General features: G+C 44.1%; 1 protein-coding gene across 1 annotated transcript in view; it reads right to left on the bottom strand.

The window, feature by feature from the left end:
* Positions 1 to 15999, bottom strand: part of ARK2N (arkadia (RNF111) N-terminal like PKA signaling regulator 2N) — a 43872-nt gene extending 27873 nt beyond the window's left edge. The window contains exons 1-2 of the mRNA XM_082301809.1: positions 15871 to 15999; positions 399 to 1212 (exon numbers count right to left, since the gene is read on the bottom strand). Of these exons, the coding sequence (XP_082157935.1) occupies positions 399 to 1122 (724 nt within the window). The 5' untranslated portion in view covers positions 1123 to 1212; positions 15871 to 15999. The remainder of the gene's footprint in view (positions 1 to 398; positions 1213 to 15870) is intronic.
* Positions 16000 to 17378: the final 1379 nt, after the last annotated feature.

The following is a 17378-nucleotide window of genomic DNA, read 5'->3' as shown; positions in this document are numbered from 1 at the left end:
GCTGTGCTATTTCTAACACAGCTACCAAGCTGTGGGCTTTATCTATTAAAGCATAGCTGGCCACTTATCTTAAGAATTAGATTATCACCATCTAAGGGGATTTGACAGCACTGACATGAGTTCATATAGGCTTACAAAGATCTGAAAAATCCAGACTTCAAAGGTAGTCCTTCCTCCCATTTACCATTTCTATGCTTTGTTGGTGTGCAAAAGTGCACAGGAACCTCAGAACAGATTTTTAAAATTTGCCCACGTCTTGTTATTGCACTGCAGTCTTCAAATTTACACAGAGCTGCAGTTCTCCTGGGTTTTTCTCAAGTGTCACTCATCTAACTTAGCATGACAGCTGAGAAACGATGTCAGGCGCGTTACAGTTCAGTTTAAAAAACATCCTCTACCTGGTATCTCTGCAGTGATTGTCTTGCTGCTCCCTGAAACCTCTTCATCATCATCTGATGAGCTCGTGCTGGAGTCACAGGTCAGGTCACTGTCACTGGTACTGCTGTCCTGCAGCAGGTTGTACTTCTTGCGAGCAGCTGCCTCCCGCTTCTGTCTCAAGAGCCGGATCCTCTCTTTGTGCTTTTGGCTCCGGTGACCCTTTACCTTGGTTACTCGGCCGTTCTGCTTATCACTAGACTGTCGGTTTTTCTTGGCAGCCATTGTTGAAGTTTCACTTTCAGACCTGGATCTCCTGGATTTCCTCCCGACTGCAGCCCCAGACACCGCAGAAGAGTCTCCCTCCGTGGCAGCTTCAGCTTGGCAGGGCTCGTTCTCCTCTGCGGAAGACAACGTGTCTGAGTCGGCCAAATGCCCGCTGGAGGAAGGAGAAAGCATGCAGTGATTGGAAGAGTCACTCTCATAAACTCGGCCACCCGCTGGCTTGTCACTCTCCGTAGATGCCAGCTGAGACTCCGAGGAGTCCCGCCTCAGTTCCATCAGTAAGCAAGGCATGGAAGAGAGCACCGCAGAGTCTGCTGCAGTGGGAACGCTGTCCTTCTGAGTTTGTGTCTCGAGTTCTATCGGCCCGTCTTCATCAGGAGGAGTCTCATGCTTTTCAGAAGTCTTTGGTGGAATTTCTGAATCAACAAGTTCTTCTGCTTTTCCTACTGCCTCCATCTTCATTGCAGAGCAAGGTCCTTCTAGACTCAAAGCATTGAGCACGTTGTCTGGGAGGCCGGGTGAGCTAGACGTGGTCTCCAGCAATGCAGTGGCCTGCACAGGAACAGAACAGTAGGAGAGAATTATGCAAGTAACTCAGCCTGCTCTTCATGGTGTTACCTTAAACAACTCACTGCTTTCTGTTGCACACAGTATGGGTTCACAGAATCCCAGAGTGGTTTGGGTTGGAAGGGACATGACAGATCTTCCAGTCCCACCCCCTGCCATGGGCAGGGACAACTTCCACTATCCCAGGGTGCTCCAAGGCCCGTCCAACCTGGCCCAGAACAACAGCCACAGCTGCTCTGGGAAACCTGTGCCAAGGCCTCACCACCCTGACAGCCAAGAATTCCTTCCCAACATCCCTTCTAACCCTGCCCTCTGTCAGTGGGACATTGCCCCTTAATCCCATCACTCCAGGCCCTTGTCCAGAGTCCCTGGCAGGCACTGGCAGGGGCTCTAAGGTCTCTCTGGAGCCTTCTTTTCTCCAGGTGAACACCTCCAGCTCTCCCAGCCTGGCTCCACAGAAGAGCATTTTACTATTCAGCATCATGCTGGTTTTCTTAATTTACTTTCTCCTCGTGAATGCATCCTGTTACACCAAATTATTCCTTCATTTACACACCCACAAAAAATGGTACCGGAGTCACACTGAATGGGGTTCCCAGTGGAACCATTCAGCAATGGAACCTTATGTACCAAAGACTTATTACATAAAGAAGTGCTATGAAATGCTACTGAATTGTCAGAGGCACAGCTACAGGCTCTGGCTTCAGAGGCATTAGCTACAGATTGCTCTCACCAGAGAACCACCACGCTGGTGAGTCACGTAAAGATGTTTTAGGAATATCTAATACACCATTCAGGAAGTCCTTGAGTGTCTCCCATGCAAGTTCTGGTTATATGAGAACCTCAAGGCTGACCTAGATTCTCTCAAATCTGCCAGGAAAGAAGCACTAAATACTAGGGGCTGTAAGCAAGAAACATTATCCGCCCACACCAGTATCCTACATTTAACTTCAAGTTATAATTTAATAAATTGCATTGCTTCAGTGCAAATAAGAAGACCAAGCTGTTTACCTGATTGATAACTTGCACATTATCTACCCAAAAGTACCTGAAGCAACTTCAGGGAAATTTTGTTGGAGAGATCAATAGTTACCATTCTGTCTTCATTATTCTCACTTTGCCTTTCATCTACATTTTCACTTGGAATACAACATGGAATAAAGATCTTTCAATTACCACATTCGCTTGCAGATGCATAGTATGGAACAAATCCTTTACAGCTTCAGAAGTACAGTAAATTATAAATTTATGGCACTTCAAAACACAAAGTGTAGGCAAGAAAACGCAGCAGTGAGATCTTATCTGAAAAATTGCATTTCTGCAGAGAAGGCCAACCAGCACTTGAGCACCCTGAGGAAGCATGGATGGTTCAGAGAGATTTTTCTGTACCCTGAGAATCCTTCTTCAGTTTCCTGATCCATCCCAAGCTGCCTGTAAGCTTGTATACATGTATGTAATACACAATATAAGGTGTATAAATACTTCCCTGCTTCTGAAAGGTGCTGTGCAAAGCTCAGCATTGTCCGGTGTGCCCTAACCCACTTTGAAACTTCATTTTTAGAGAACACTAAAATAGAGTTCATGGTTCCTTCAGGCTAATGAAAGAACTGCTGTATGGTACAAGGAAATGATGGAAATACTTATGGGAGAGAAACACTAGCTATGGAAAGAAAGGTTGGTTAGTATCAGACATCACAAGAAAGATGGAGATGACAAGACCAGATCTGCTAAGTATGAGGAAAAAAAAGCCACAAATGCAAAATCTCAAAAAATAAACCCAGCATTTTCCTTCCAAAGAACAGAATAAAATGCATACTGTGAAATAGAAGAACACATATATCAGGAAAAATATTTGTGAATACTTGCACTGAGTAACCCTCTCCTGAAAGCAACTTCAAAGAAGAATTTCTGGAGCCAGTAATTTAATGTAAGCAGTAAATATCACGTAGGAACAATTTATTTCCAAGGCTACAGCAGAGCACCAACAAACCCAAATGATGAATACATATGTTCCGAGACATAAATGCATGTCAATACTGTAATAAAATCAATGTAATTCACTCACAAACCTGTATTATCAAATAATTCTCCTATTATACAGGTAAGTAAGACACAGATTTGGTGATGGAACAAGTGGAATTTGTATTGTAACTGCTAGTGTAGCTCCCAGTTTTCCTCTGGCCATGCACTTTAAAATGAAAAATATCTTCTCTAAGAGTTTTGAAAAGTACACACAGGGAAAAAAGTGGTTGCTCAGACACAAAGCAAAAGAGTATTAGCCTGGCCAAATGAAAACATACTTAAATATTCATACTAATAACTGCAGAACAGCTTCTGCACTGTTCAACCTTTTAGCCCGAGGAGCACAAAGAAGAGAGCTTGACACAAAGCTAAAGGGCAGCTGAAGTGAGCTACTGATTTTTTTCCACAGATGTCCTACTTGGAAAGATCATTTACCTCACACCTCCCAAAGGGGCTGTAGCAACACCTGCACTTGCCTTTCCATCTCTCTGGTCTACCAGCCAGAAAAAGAAAATGTTTCATCTGCACATTGCCACCTTGCTAACAGCCCAACTACAATGATTTTATAGGAGTTTTTAATATTAAGTGGGATCTTTAACTACTCCAGCCACACTAGTTTGATCCCTCACACAGTGATTTTCAGTGAGTTGGCAGTAGAGGGAATAGCAATTTCATGACACTGACATGTTTCCATGTACATGGAAAAAAATACGCGTTCTGGTAAGGTTTGTACTCTTCAGGTCCCTTGAACTGGCTCTTAAGACATCACCAATTCCACTATTTTTACATATATATAAACCAGAGCTTTGCCTTTCTCTCAGCGGGAAAAAAAAACCCCCACCATGACTGAAACAGATTTTGCTGCAGGGAAGAACACAGTCGGTTTGGCAGAAAATATCTATGCCAAGGAAAGCCTTGTCTCAAAGAAAGAAAAAAATGTCCTTATTTAGTTCTACCTGAAAAATGTACAGAACAGCAAGAAGAGACTTTATTGAAAAACTCCCATTCCTTTCTCGCCACTCACCTTTCTAGTAACAGCACTAGAAAAGGAAATCTCAAGGTGGTGCTAGAGAAAGACCATTTTTCTACTGAAATGAGAACACAGCACTGAAAAATAAGTTGTGATGCTTACAGACTCAGATGGATACTTAATCAGACGTTGACCAGAAATGGCATTCTCCTTTTCCTGATGAAAAGATACTGCACTAACGATTTTAAAAGGCAATTTTGTAAAAACTTCTGTGCTGGATTTTTCAAACAGAAAATACGTTACTTTCCAAGTCACACACAGAACATACCAGTGTGCAGAAACCATTAAATTATTTAACCATACCACTACCTGGGAAATATTTTCAAATCATGGACTTATTTGTAAAGGCACACAATTTGTACACTAGGGAATCTGCACTTCAGGGAAGAAATCTTGAAGGTCAGATTTGCACAGACAGCCCAGCCCCTCTAACAGTTTGCTGCCACTAACAAGGATGGGTTTTATCCCCTATTCTTTACCCACCTAACTGTGACTGCACCATCATATTCCCTCCTTTGCACACAACTGGCTCACTCCTCTGTGGGTAGATTCCTCTCAACAAGCCAGCAGAAATCAAAATGAGAAAGTAAGTGACATTTTCTGCCAGAGCTGGCAGGAAGGAGGGAAGGGAGAGCAAGCACAAATCATCCTTGTAGAAAAAAACCTAATCTGGTTAAAAACTGCCTCCTGTTTTGTGTCATCACACCTTGAACTCACAGGTTCTTCCTAAACACAGTAGAGGGTACTGAACGTTCTTTCACAGCACTGTTTGCTCTGGGAAGAGATTTTTGTAGATTAAAAAAAAAAAATGATTAAGAGCAAAAAAACTCAGAGATGATAGTAGCTTCCTAAAGAACAATTTTCACTAATATATACTACTGCACAAAGACTTATATTAAAGATAGCAGGTTTCCCAGAGCAGAGTCTCAGGCATCAGATTATAAAAATAAATAATTTAACAGAGTGTTAGAGCAGCAGATCAGCTGTGAGTCTCTGGACAGGGACCGTGAACAAAGGAATCCCCAGAGAGCCACACCTTAGGCACCCGCCCCTCGAACATCTTGCCTGTGCCTCTTAGTTCAGTGCTGAGTTTTGGTCTGGGGCCTTGCAGTACCTCATTGGGCTCTTTCTCAATGTCCAGGCAGGGCATTCAACTCTTGTGGAGTTGCAGCTTCTGCTGGTGGTTGTTGCCTGCTGATCTTGTGGTTTGAGCTCCTGGTGCCTCTGCTCCCTGGCAGAGCACAGGAAACTAAAAAAGCCCTCACTTAGCTAAACAGTACTCAGCAGCAGATAAAATATCCATTTGTTATCAATGTCCTTCTCACACCACGGACAAAACACAGCTCTGTATCAGCTAGTGGGAAGATTACTAAGGAAATTAATTCTGTTCCGGAAACAAACATTTCTAGCTCTAAGTTCACAGCTTAAGGTTGAAGGCTTCATCAAACCCAGCTACTCAGGCCAACCAAACAACATACTAAATCACGTATCATATAGTAACATCTAGAATGTTTCTCATTTTACTTACTTAAGCTGAACAAGGAGTATCTCTCAACAGCCTGAAATACTTAATAAACCCCATGACACCATAACCTTAATTCTACATTGTCATTTTAGGTGTTATTGAGCTAACTAATGATAAAAAATGCCTAGCTTGTATGAAGCAAACCAGCTCTTCTTTTACTGAACCTATGGCCAGGACAGATTCTTACTTTGGAGGTACTACTTTTTTCATGGCAGTTTGCTGGAAAACTCACTCTAGGTTATTACTAACACATTTCCTCTAAATCACAGAGGAACAGACCACTTCTTTTCCCTGCTTATGGTCATATCACCTTCTTATGCCAATTCTAGCAACTGTCAAAATAAAAAAAAAATTCTAGCAGAACACTGCCTTTTAATGCCCTTTCAGTTAGTACTAAAAGAAAACAATTTGAACAACCCACCTCCTCTCAACACTTACCATTCAACTGGAAGCTATAATTTTTTTTTTTAATGAGAAACTGTACCTATATTATTGCAGCAAATAACATCATGTACGTTCTTCAGGCTTTTGTGACTACATAAATGAAAAGTTAAACTGCAGTGCTGCATACAAGTTACTTGTTCAGAACACACAGTTAATTAGAGATCCTTCCAGATCCCTTCAACCTCATAGTTCCAGTGCCACCAGAAGTCAGTTATTTTCATCTAAATCTGAATATGTTATGATATTTATAAGGAACTAAACACTATAATGGCTCATTTTTACATAAACAATTATTTCCATTGCCAGTGGATTACATTATCTCACATTTACCCAACAGAGATGGAATAAATCAGAGGTGAGAGAGGTAATGACAAATGCATAGAGCAGAGGCTAATAAAATTATGTAAAACAGCTGACTATTTTTAAAAATGTAAACACACAGACAAGTTCATCAAGAGCTCTGACTCGAACACTTGATGACTGTGTGTCTGAGGAGGGTGGACTGGGAAAGGGCAGAAGCAGTACACAGCCTGGGTGCTGAAGAGTTGACTGTAATGCACGTTTGCTTCATAATACAGGATAAATTTTTGCAAAAAGCAAAGTTAGTCCCTCTTCTGACAGAAGGATGTGTAACTCTGAAGATGTGAAGTGCTAATGAATGTGTCCACTTGCAAAGCTTCACCAAAATCCTTTGCAGGTGTAGCTGTGTCTCGATTGTGCTTTTTTTCTTCTCAAATCACCTTCCCTTGCATTGAAAACCAAGACAATTAATTCAGTGAACTCACCAGTGACATTTTAGTATAAAAAACACAGAGATATATCAGAGAATCACAGAATGTTTTGGGTTGGAAGGGACCTTAAAGATGATCCAGTTCCAATCCCCTGCTAAGGGCAAGGACACCTTCTGCTAGATCGGGATGTTCCAAGCCCCGTCCAGCCTTGCCTTGGACACTTCCCGGGATGGGGCAGACTGTGCCAGGGCCTCACCACCCTCACAGCCAAGAATTTCTTCCTAGTATCTCATCTAAACCTACCCTCTGTCAGTTTAAAGCCATTACCTAAAGCGGACAGCAGAATGTCTCATTAACTAAAAACAAATCAATCCAAATAATCAGGCATCTATCAAGAAAGACTAATCTGCACTCAGACAAATGTGGAAATACTGACACTTTCTGGACTTCCCAGCATGTTCAGCTCCTCCCAAAGATACCACACATTCCTTTTCATCTTCTTTGAAGTGTCACACAAACCAGCACACTTAAAACAACAGAAGTGAGACCAGCACTCAGTCAATTTAACCAAGACAGTTGACTCAGCTCTGTGTGGATGTGTGTGCAGGATGCTCCACAGCAGATTTTTCATAACACTGAGCCACCCCCACAGGGATACTGTGTAATTTATATAGCGTTCCTTTGAAAATGCTGCCCTAAAGCTGACTCACTGGCATGCGATTCTACCTAAGGCACATTTCTGGGAGTGGAGCTGGCTCTTTATCAGATGATTCACAAATCAAGCCTGGCGGCAACCCCAAAGAATAGGACCCTTCGGTACCGACATGGTAAGAGAATTGCAGTGCAAAACAAAAGAAGAAAGGATTAAACTAATGCTGTGTTTCAACTGGTTTTGCATAAATAAATGAAGGTTAAAAACAGGCTGCTCCTACTGAGTGCTCAACAGGCTGCATATACAAATTACCCAAGAATGAATATAAATTACAAGTGCATGTGTTAATACAAAGCTTTGTGAGCATCCTTTGCAATCTTGAAAAGCAACATTTTTTTATCCTACATAAGGAGCAAGACTGCACATTTAAATACAGGGGTTTGCATTGTAATGCTTAATGCACATATTCTACCTCTTCCAAAGGAAAGGCAAGTACCAACTAAGGTTTGTTTCACAACTCCCAACACAGGTTTCCATAAACATTCACCAGCTGCACTTGGAACCCCACAATAAAAAAATCACAGTCCTTGCACACAGATAAAAGCATGCAGGGTTGGCTGCACTTAGCCTTCTAAGAATCTCCTTTCTTCCTCATAATGAAACCATTTTTCTCAAGGGCACAACACTTCAAAGTCTACAAAGCTCTCTGCTCTAAAAATTTAGAGGGGGCATATCTTTATTATTACCTGTTCATAAAACTTTAAGTGACTCACTTTTAAATTTTTTCTTTCAATAAAACAAGTGGCAGAAATCAACATGACAACAGTTTCCTTTTCTCTCTGCTGTACATTAGCTTGCAGGAGATCACCCTACAGAGGATTGTCACATGGATGGACCATCTTTTTCTAAGATACTGAGCTTAACAGATTTTCGCAGTTTATCTATCCATTTCTGTTTCTTTAACAAAATGTGTTCTGTGCTACCCCATTCTATATAAAAAGATCTCCTCAAGAAATGCTGGTCTACTGTTCTACCACAGTCAAAGTAATGCTCTCATAAAAGCCACATTTTAAATTGCTTGAGCACAATGTAACAAATTATTCCTAATTTTCAGAGCATCAGTTAAGAACATTTACCTGAGATATCCTGAAAGTAACCAACATTGTGTCATTTACTAAGAGCTCCAACTGGCAGATCAGGACAACTGCAATGTAACTTCAAAGTAGTAAATCCATCTCAGCAGTGCCGTACTCACAGAATCATAAAGGTTAGAAAATACCTCTAAAATCATCAAGTCCAACCAGCAGCACCACCACGTTCACCACTAAACCATGTCCTCAAGTGCCACATTCCACAGCAATTTTCCAGCATCTCCACATCTCCCACAGCTACCCAAGAGCTCAAGGCACTGAACTAGATTTGCTGTGGGTTTATGACAGCCATTTAATGAAGATGAGTTATGAGATACTAAGGAACTCTACAGTTCGTAAGTTTTGTGATCAGACCTTTTTACACATCTTTGTCATGGGAATCAAACAAAACTGACCCTCAGGTACTTATAAGTTTCAAATACTTTAATTCCACACCAATGAATGCCTTTGCCATAAGGTAGGGGCAGTGAGATACCCTTTTTATGGTCTGACCATCAGGTGACACATCCAAATTCTACAGAAGGGCTGCAAAGGAGCTGCAAGCCCAAGAAGCCTTGATCTCAAATCATTTTCTCATCCACATAGCCACTCATACTATTTATTTGCTTCTTTAATTCTTAAGCTAGTAGTATCAAATCTAAATACTGCAATATGTACTTGCATGAGGTACACCATCGAAAAATAAACTGTATCAGTACACTAAAGGCAAAGTCATGTGGCATTCAAATGATGAAATTTTACAGCTGTTGGGCTGTTCTTGACACCAAATGACCAGAACTAAGAGGTGCCAATTGTTTTCAGCACCCATCAGACTGCTAACAATCAACAGTGCAGTCTTTACGTGTCCAGAGTGCTTCCAAAAGAACAAAGGACTTATGCCACAGGTCTCAGTATGAAGCAAACACAGGCTGGTTCTACAAATGAACAAAAGCTACCTTGGGTATTTAAATAAAGAAGAACTGACTGGGTCAAAAGCCAGTCACATGTGTGATACCAAAAATGTCTCTAACACGGGCTTTACTATCACCTACTTTCTACAGTATTTACTTTTCCAGTTGGCAGAAGAGAAGAAATTTGAGCTCTACTTCAAAAGAACAACAGACAGACCAGAAAGCAGACATTTCTTTCCCACAACACACAAAAGACTTTGCATGTATTTGACTGCAGAAATTAAATAACAGTATGTAAGAGGATACCAAGCTACCAGCTACAAAAAGACAAAAAGAAAATTAAAAGGCAGTTTTCAGAAGTACCATGCAAGTACAGACAGGAGAAAAAAATTTAAAGAAAAACACTAACTCCCTCTTCCCCCCCCATTCCCCCCAAAAAAATCCAACCCAAAAGAGCCTTAAAATGCATCTTTTACCCCAAAACTACTTCTTACATTATTATTACTGTTTAGGAAAAAGTGGCTCAGCTGGAAGAACTTTCGTAAGAACAAAACTAATCGTTACCAAGAGGAGACATAAACTATATTAACAGCTTTCCCAGTAAAAGGGGAGATGGAAGAAAAAAAAAAAAAAAAAAAGAGCATGAAGCCTGGAGTATCAATTCAACCTTATTCCATTAATTCAACACAGCCTTATTGCTGCTGGAGCTCTGAGAGTTCCATACAGACAAACAGTGAAATCCACTACAGCTGTTAAACAGTAGAAAAACCATTCTGATCTTGTAAAACAAACAAGGGAAATCAGGTGTCTGTTATCAAACTCACTTTAAGTTAAGGAGAGGTTTATAACTAATTATTGAGGACTTAGGAAGCTAACACTGGCAAGATATCCAATTAATTTCCTCAGCTTAGTTTTATTCAACAGTTCCTGTATTTTCTTTATTACAGTGGGTGGATTCAAAGTCTGTACTTTGCATTTAAGATGACTTATTAACAGCAGTAAGTGGAACCATGAAAAATAAAACTTCACCTTGAAGGCTTTCTAAACACAATACTCACAGAAATATGTAGGGGTTTTGTAACTCCTCACAGATTCTGCACACTGCTACCAAAAGATGTTACCTCATCTGGAGGAACCATGGCTATTGGCAACAGAATTTGCACTGATCAGTAATGGCCTCACAGGCACTGCTACCCACAAGACCATTCTTTCCCACAACGGCAACTTCACTTCCAAAAGACCCCTCAACAAATGCAACGAGGGCCCAGACTACCAGCATTTCACCCAACTTCCTTCATTAGGAGACAGCCTTTAAATCATTGTGTTTCCAACTACAAGCACACAGACTTTGTAGACAGCTTCCCTGATCTGTTCTTTACCAACGTTTTTTCCCTAAATTGCCAGATTACTTAGAAATACCTTTCTGGCAGGATCTGGAATTCCAAGGGAGCATGAACCAGGAGAGTGAGCTGAGGAGCCAGGAGAACTACCAGCTTATGAGAAAGCCAAAGCACAACAGAACAACACTGGTCCAACCTCACCTTGCTATCACAACAAGCTGATTCTTTTTTGCTTCAAATGTTTGACAGTACTGTTGGAGCACCAGCCTCACACTGGTACCACGGAAATGCAGTATTCCCAATGGAAAACAAACTACTGAAATGGTAATCGTTTCATCATGCAGACAACTAGTATCATAAAGTCTGGCTCTTAGTTATTCCCAGCTCTGCTACTGTGAGTCACTTGGCCTCTACCCATGTTGGATGAATGGAACTGAAATCTGCCTTCTCTAAAATAAGTTGTGAAATGCTAATGATCAAGCATCATGAAACAAGACACTAGAGCAGAGAGGTAGCAAGAGGAACACTTATTCAAACAGTCTGCCTCTTCCTGCTCATTTTGAGGAAATTTTGAAGCATCACACAGAAGACTATCTTCCAGGACACTGCAGAATCCTCACTATAATGTCAAATCCATGATCCACACACACTGAAACAAAAATGCTAGCTTGAAGGACTCTTTAAATACTTGCATTTAATTAAAAAGTGACCACCTGTTCCATTTATGATTCAAAAGTTGTCAGATTGAGTACTAACAGCTTCTAAGCTGTTTTCTTAGAGACCAAATATCGTAAGACATGGTAAGGCTGAAGCCTGTATGCTATTCTGCTACTTAGATCAATTTCTGAGCATTGGAGAGACAGACTACATGGTCAAATTGATACAAAACCCTTGAATACCATCTTAAATAAAAAGGGATATTAGGTGGAACCATGCTGAACCTAAAGCTGACACACCTCCTGACCATGGGCAAGTTACTCGACCTCCCTGAGCAGTCAGTAATGCATCTGACACAGTGTCACTGCAACACCTGCGCCGCCGAGCCGCATCTCATTTCCAGTCCTGCATGAGTAATCCATGTGTGCCCCAGCCACAGGGAGCCAGTCACATCCACGGAGAAACTGCTACAGGCTCCACTCATGCTGATCAGACATGGGGAGAGGCGACGCTAATGAGTGGGAATGGGCAAACACAGATTTAAATTTGAACTCTTAAACAGTAGCACTGAGTTAAGTGACAAGGTATCAGTCACTCAGCTTAGCTCCGAGATGTATTACATCAGAGAAAGCAACAGTGGAGGCTAATATTTACACCATATGCACATTTTGATTTAAAGTCCCTTTCATCCAGTTCTCTTTTTGCTCAAAAACGTACATTTGTGGACGTTATGTTCTAAACCTCAAGTCGCAGACTCAGAACTGCATTATGCATTAAAAACCTGGAACAAAGATGTGACAGAAAGTACAATTTTTGTGGTGATTTGTGTTGTCCAAGTTCCCTGCAATAATATCTGCTGCTACAGATTCCAGTATCATAAGTTTGGCTGCTCCTGAGTTGGAGTGATAAAGGCTGTTCATGTGCTGAACATTTATTTTGGTTCTGGAAAACCAAAAGTTGTTTCCTTTCCACATTAGGTCATCTCAGAGCGTCGACACACACTGTACCACACTTTATCTCAGACCTCTTTCCCAGCACTATGCCTGTCCCCTTCCCCCAGTGCTGCTTCATTTTCAGTTCCCCATCGCTACTAGTAATGTTCAAGCCAGGTTTTAGTAATTCTTTTCCAGAGTACAAGTTACACACTGGCAATTATGGTATTTAAATCTTTTACTTTGATCTAGTAAATGTGTCATTAAATCTGCTGCTCAGTTTCTGTCAATGTTTGCAGTTTTCTAAGCCATTCCAACAACTGCAAATAAAAACACAGAAGCTGAGATTGACCACAGACCTAAATCTGTGAAAAAGTACCATCAACACAACAACTTTGAAATGTTATAGACGATTATGCGCAGGTTGCTTGAAACTATTTACTCACTCAAAAAACTTTCCAAAGCTTTCATATCGCTAGATAATTGGTGGTGTTTTGGTCAGAGGGTAACCAGAGAGTTGGTTCACTCAGAGTGGAGCCCCTTCACCGTGTGGTATGTAGAGACCCCCCATCTCATTAACAGATGTTTCAGTGAGATGTTGATATACAGGCAGGTCAAAGATGGCACATACACCCTTGGTGGTGCAGGGAGTTGATGTGATAATACACAAGAGAAAGGGAAGAAAGCGAACAGAATCCAGGCAAAGAATCCTGCATTTTAAAGGTAAATATACAGCAAGGAGATGGGGGTCAGGACAGCCAAGGCAATTATTTCTTGTTGCTCTGACTGAGCTACACCAACTTATCTCCCCAATGTTTGATGTTCAAAGCCCCTCATGATAATCCATATTTATTCTTTGTTCATTCAACCTCAACTTGCCCCACTAATCCCACCCCCTCCACACTGCCCATTTGTCAAAGGCACCCAAACACCCTTCCTACCTCCTCTTTATCAGCTAGAGCAGGGCAACGTTTTCTGTGCGCTGTGACCGTTCTCAACTGCGGTGTGGGTGGCTTCAGGTTCCTTCCCGTTTCCCCTCCCTCCACAGCGCCCGGTTTACGGCACCCACTCCTGCTTTGTGCTCTGTGATTCCCTCCAAGCAGGCAGGCTGTGTGCACCAGTCGAGCGCAGGAAGAGGTGCCCAGGCTGCACCACCACACACATCACACGCCTGCATGTGTAAGGAAGGCCACAGTCCTCCCCTCTCCCAGACTTCTCAGGCGTCTCTCACTGCACCTCTTCGCCACGCCAACCAGCAACGGGGCTGGAGAGCAAACAGAAATAGTCGACATAGTGTAATTAAAAAGTTTAAGTGTTTCAAAATGAGTCAGAACTGTTACCCTCGTGTACTCCAGCAGAAATACCAGCTGCCCAGACTCACACACCGCCTTCCATCTCACCTGCTGCGTCCCCTCCCTTGGCTCCCCAGACAGAACACCAGGGTCACTGGTCAGCCAGAACCACAGAAAACTCTGTTTTATTGGCTTTCAGTAGCCACATAACCACCCCCTTTGGAGCTTTCTGGACAGCACCAGGCTCCTCTAGACCACTCAAGGTGAGAAATAGTCAGAAAATTACTCTTAAGAACGACTGCTGCTGGACAGATGAGTTCCCCACACTTCATCTCACTGCTTTGCTACCGTGTATACATATATATATGTATGGGAGGATGTCTGGGTTTAGCAAACACATGACAAGCAATTTACTGTTCTCCTTGAGAGTTTGTTACAAACCCATTTCCTCTGCACAGACCACGTTTCCCTCCTCCAGGGCAACAGGGAAAGCTGTGCTGTCCTGGCTGCCTGGCTTCCAGCTCTTGTACCACAGGAGCAGCAATTACAGGTGATAACTGGGGCAGGAGAACCACACGATGGGGAGCTCAAAAGAGCACCACACTCAGTTTCCACCCTCAAGGTCAAACATTACGTTTTTAATAGACTTGAGCAACGTAACACACTTAAAGAGAAACATTTTAAATGTAGTGTTTGTTTGCTGTTCCAAGGGGAGAGGCATTACTGTTTGTACTTAAATTTTTAGCTTGAAAAATGGAAATAGTTTAGCCCTTGCCTGTAAGTGAAACTATTATTTGTTCTGATGCCTGGCAATTAGGAGAGGACATCTAAAACCAAATAAAATCTCTGGGAGGAGGAATTAAAAGAAATTTTCCATTTTTAAAGAGATGCTCAAGGGTTCAAAGATTTGCTTATTCATTCATTTTTAAAAGCTAGAATTACTTGTCGGGGGGAAAAAAATCAAACAGGACTGACTTCTGCCACCTTGACACACAAGTTTCTTTCAGCTTTTGAAGTGTTGTTAGGTACTTTGTGCTGGTTTAAAGTGCACAACTAGTTCATAACTAGTAATAACCACAACCTTGTTTAACTAAGTTATTGCAGTTACAGTTTCACCAAGGTACCTACAAACTTTGAGGCAAGTAGCCTTGTTCCACTGTTAACAACCTATGTCATAAATACACTTATATGCTATTTAACAAAGGGGGAAGCAATGTAACCCTTTAAAAAAAAAAAAAAAAAGCCCCAAGTCTTTCAGAAAGTGGCCTTTGTTGTCCAATAACCTCCAGGCAAAAAGTTACAGTACTGAAACTGGGGAAATAGTTAAAATATTACAAGTCTGCTCAGTCTGCCTTTTTTTCTCTTTTAAAAAGGAACAAGTAGCACAGTTAAGTTTTATATTCCCCTCGGACGGCTGTGTGGCTCGGAGCCACATCTGCAACCCATTACACGTCAGGAGCTCAAGGGGAACCCGGGCTAGATAGGCAACGAACAGCTTGAGCGTTCTTCCCATACAAAACACGTTTTCCCACCCGCGGAACACACCATCCAAGGTAAACAAAGACGCAAAGAAACCCATGCAGAAGCGCACAACTGGAGCCCTTGCACCCCTTGCTTTTCCCAGGCGTACCCTCCATCAGCTCACACGACTTCAAAAGTCGTTGCAAGGAAGGGAAAGGGAAAAAAAAAAAAAAAATAAAAAAATAAAAAAAAAAAAAAGAGGCACGTTACAAAAGTCCCGGGGAAAGACAAAACGGGCCCCGAGTTGCTCCCGGGATCTGTGGGGAATTTCGCCCCGCGGGGTCAGGGCAGAGAAAGGCGGCGGGTCTGGAGCAGCAGCAGGACCACCCCTGAGGGGCTCAGCCCCCGCCCGCGCTCCGGGGGATGCGGGGCCGCTCCCGCCCGGGGGCAGCCAGGCCGGTACCGCCCCTCCCCGCGGCGCGGGGCCGCCCCCCGCCCGCACGGCACCGCGCTCACCTGTGCGAGGCTGGGCCCCTCCCGGCCTCCCCGGCGGGGGCAGCGGCCGGGGCATGGGCGGCCGGAGGAGCCGGAGCCGCGGGAGCAGCCGGAGCGGCCGGGAAGAACCGGGAATGTCACCGGGGCCGCCGCGCCGTCACTTCCGCCCGCCCGCCGCGAGCGCCGCGCGGGCCGGCCGCGCCCCACAGCGCCCCCGCGCGGCCGGAGCGGGAACGGCGGGAGCGCCGCCACGCCGGGGCCGCGGCACGGCCGTGTCCCCGTGTCCCTGTGTCCCCGTGTCCCTGTGTCCCCGTGTCCCTGTGTCCTTCTGTCCCCGTGTCCCCGTGTCCCTGTGTCCTTGTGTCCTTCTGTCCTTCTGTCCCCGTGTCCCCGTGTCCCTGTGTCCTTGTGTCCCTGTGTCCCTGTGTCCCTGTGTCCTTGTGTCCCCGTGTCCCCGTGTCCCTGTGTCCTTGTGTCCTTGTGTCCTTGTGTCCCTGTGTCCTTGTGTCCCCGTGTCCCCGTGTCCCCGTGTCCCCGTGTCCGTGTCCCTGTGTCCCTGTGTCCCTGTGTCCCTGTCCCTGTGTCCCCGTGTCCCTGTGTCCCTGTGTCCGTGTCCCTGTGTCCCCGTGTCCCCGTCCCCGTGTCCCCGTGTCCCTGTCCCTGCGTCCCTGTCCCTGTGTCCCTGTGTCCCCGTGTCCCCGTGTCCCTGTGTCCCTGTGTCCGTGTGTCACCAGCCCTGAGTCCCTGCCCCGAGTCACTGTCCGTGTGCCACTGTCCCTGCATCCCTGTGTCACCAGCCCTGTGTCACCGTCCCTGTGTTCCTTGTCATTGACGCTGTCACTGTCCCTGTCGCTCTGTAGCAGTCACTGTCCCGGTAACAGTCACTGTTACAGTGTCCCTGTCCCCATCACTGTCCCTTGTCACTGACACTGTCCCTGTCACTGTTACACACACGCCCCCAGGAGCCCTCACACACTCCGAGCACGTTCTCCCTTCGACACCGGTCCTGGCGATCCTGCGCTCCCTGAAACCACAGAATCCCGGGATTTTGGGTTTGGAAGCCACCTCTGGAGACCCGAGCCCTGGGGGCTGGGCGTGGGAAGTGTGAGGTGCAATCAGAGCGACCTTGTAATGACCTCTTTAAACATTGTGATGCGCACTTTAAACACTGTAATGCCCTCGTTAAACATTGAAATGCACGCTTTAAGTATTAAACACCCTCCTGGCGTTTCTGCACCCCGGGGTTTGTGCTGCTCAGCTGCCGGTATCGTCCCTGAGACTCAGAAACGTGGCAGGAAATCATTTCGATATAGTCCATCAGTCTTGATCAGGGCTACGAACACCTGGGAAATCCAAGAGTTAAACATTCACCATAGAGCTGCTCGTGGCACAGACTCAGTCCTAGGGCTGGTAGTACGGAAATGTGTGGGAAATCCACCCGCACCACCCCCCAAATCCTGTACGTGGAGTGGGGAAACCCAGACACCATGCCACCTCGTAAGAATTGTGTCGTATTAGGAGAGATGAAG

Source organism: Coloeus monedula (assembly GCF_965178545.1).
Source record: "Coloeus monedula genome assembly, chromosome: Z".
NCBI lineage: Eukaryota > Metazoa > Chordata > Aves > Passeriformes > Corvidae > Coloeus > Coloeus monedula.
Note: the sequence above shows the minus strand (reverse complement) of the source record. Positions and strands in the feature narration are given on the sequence as shown.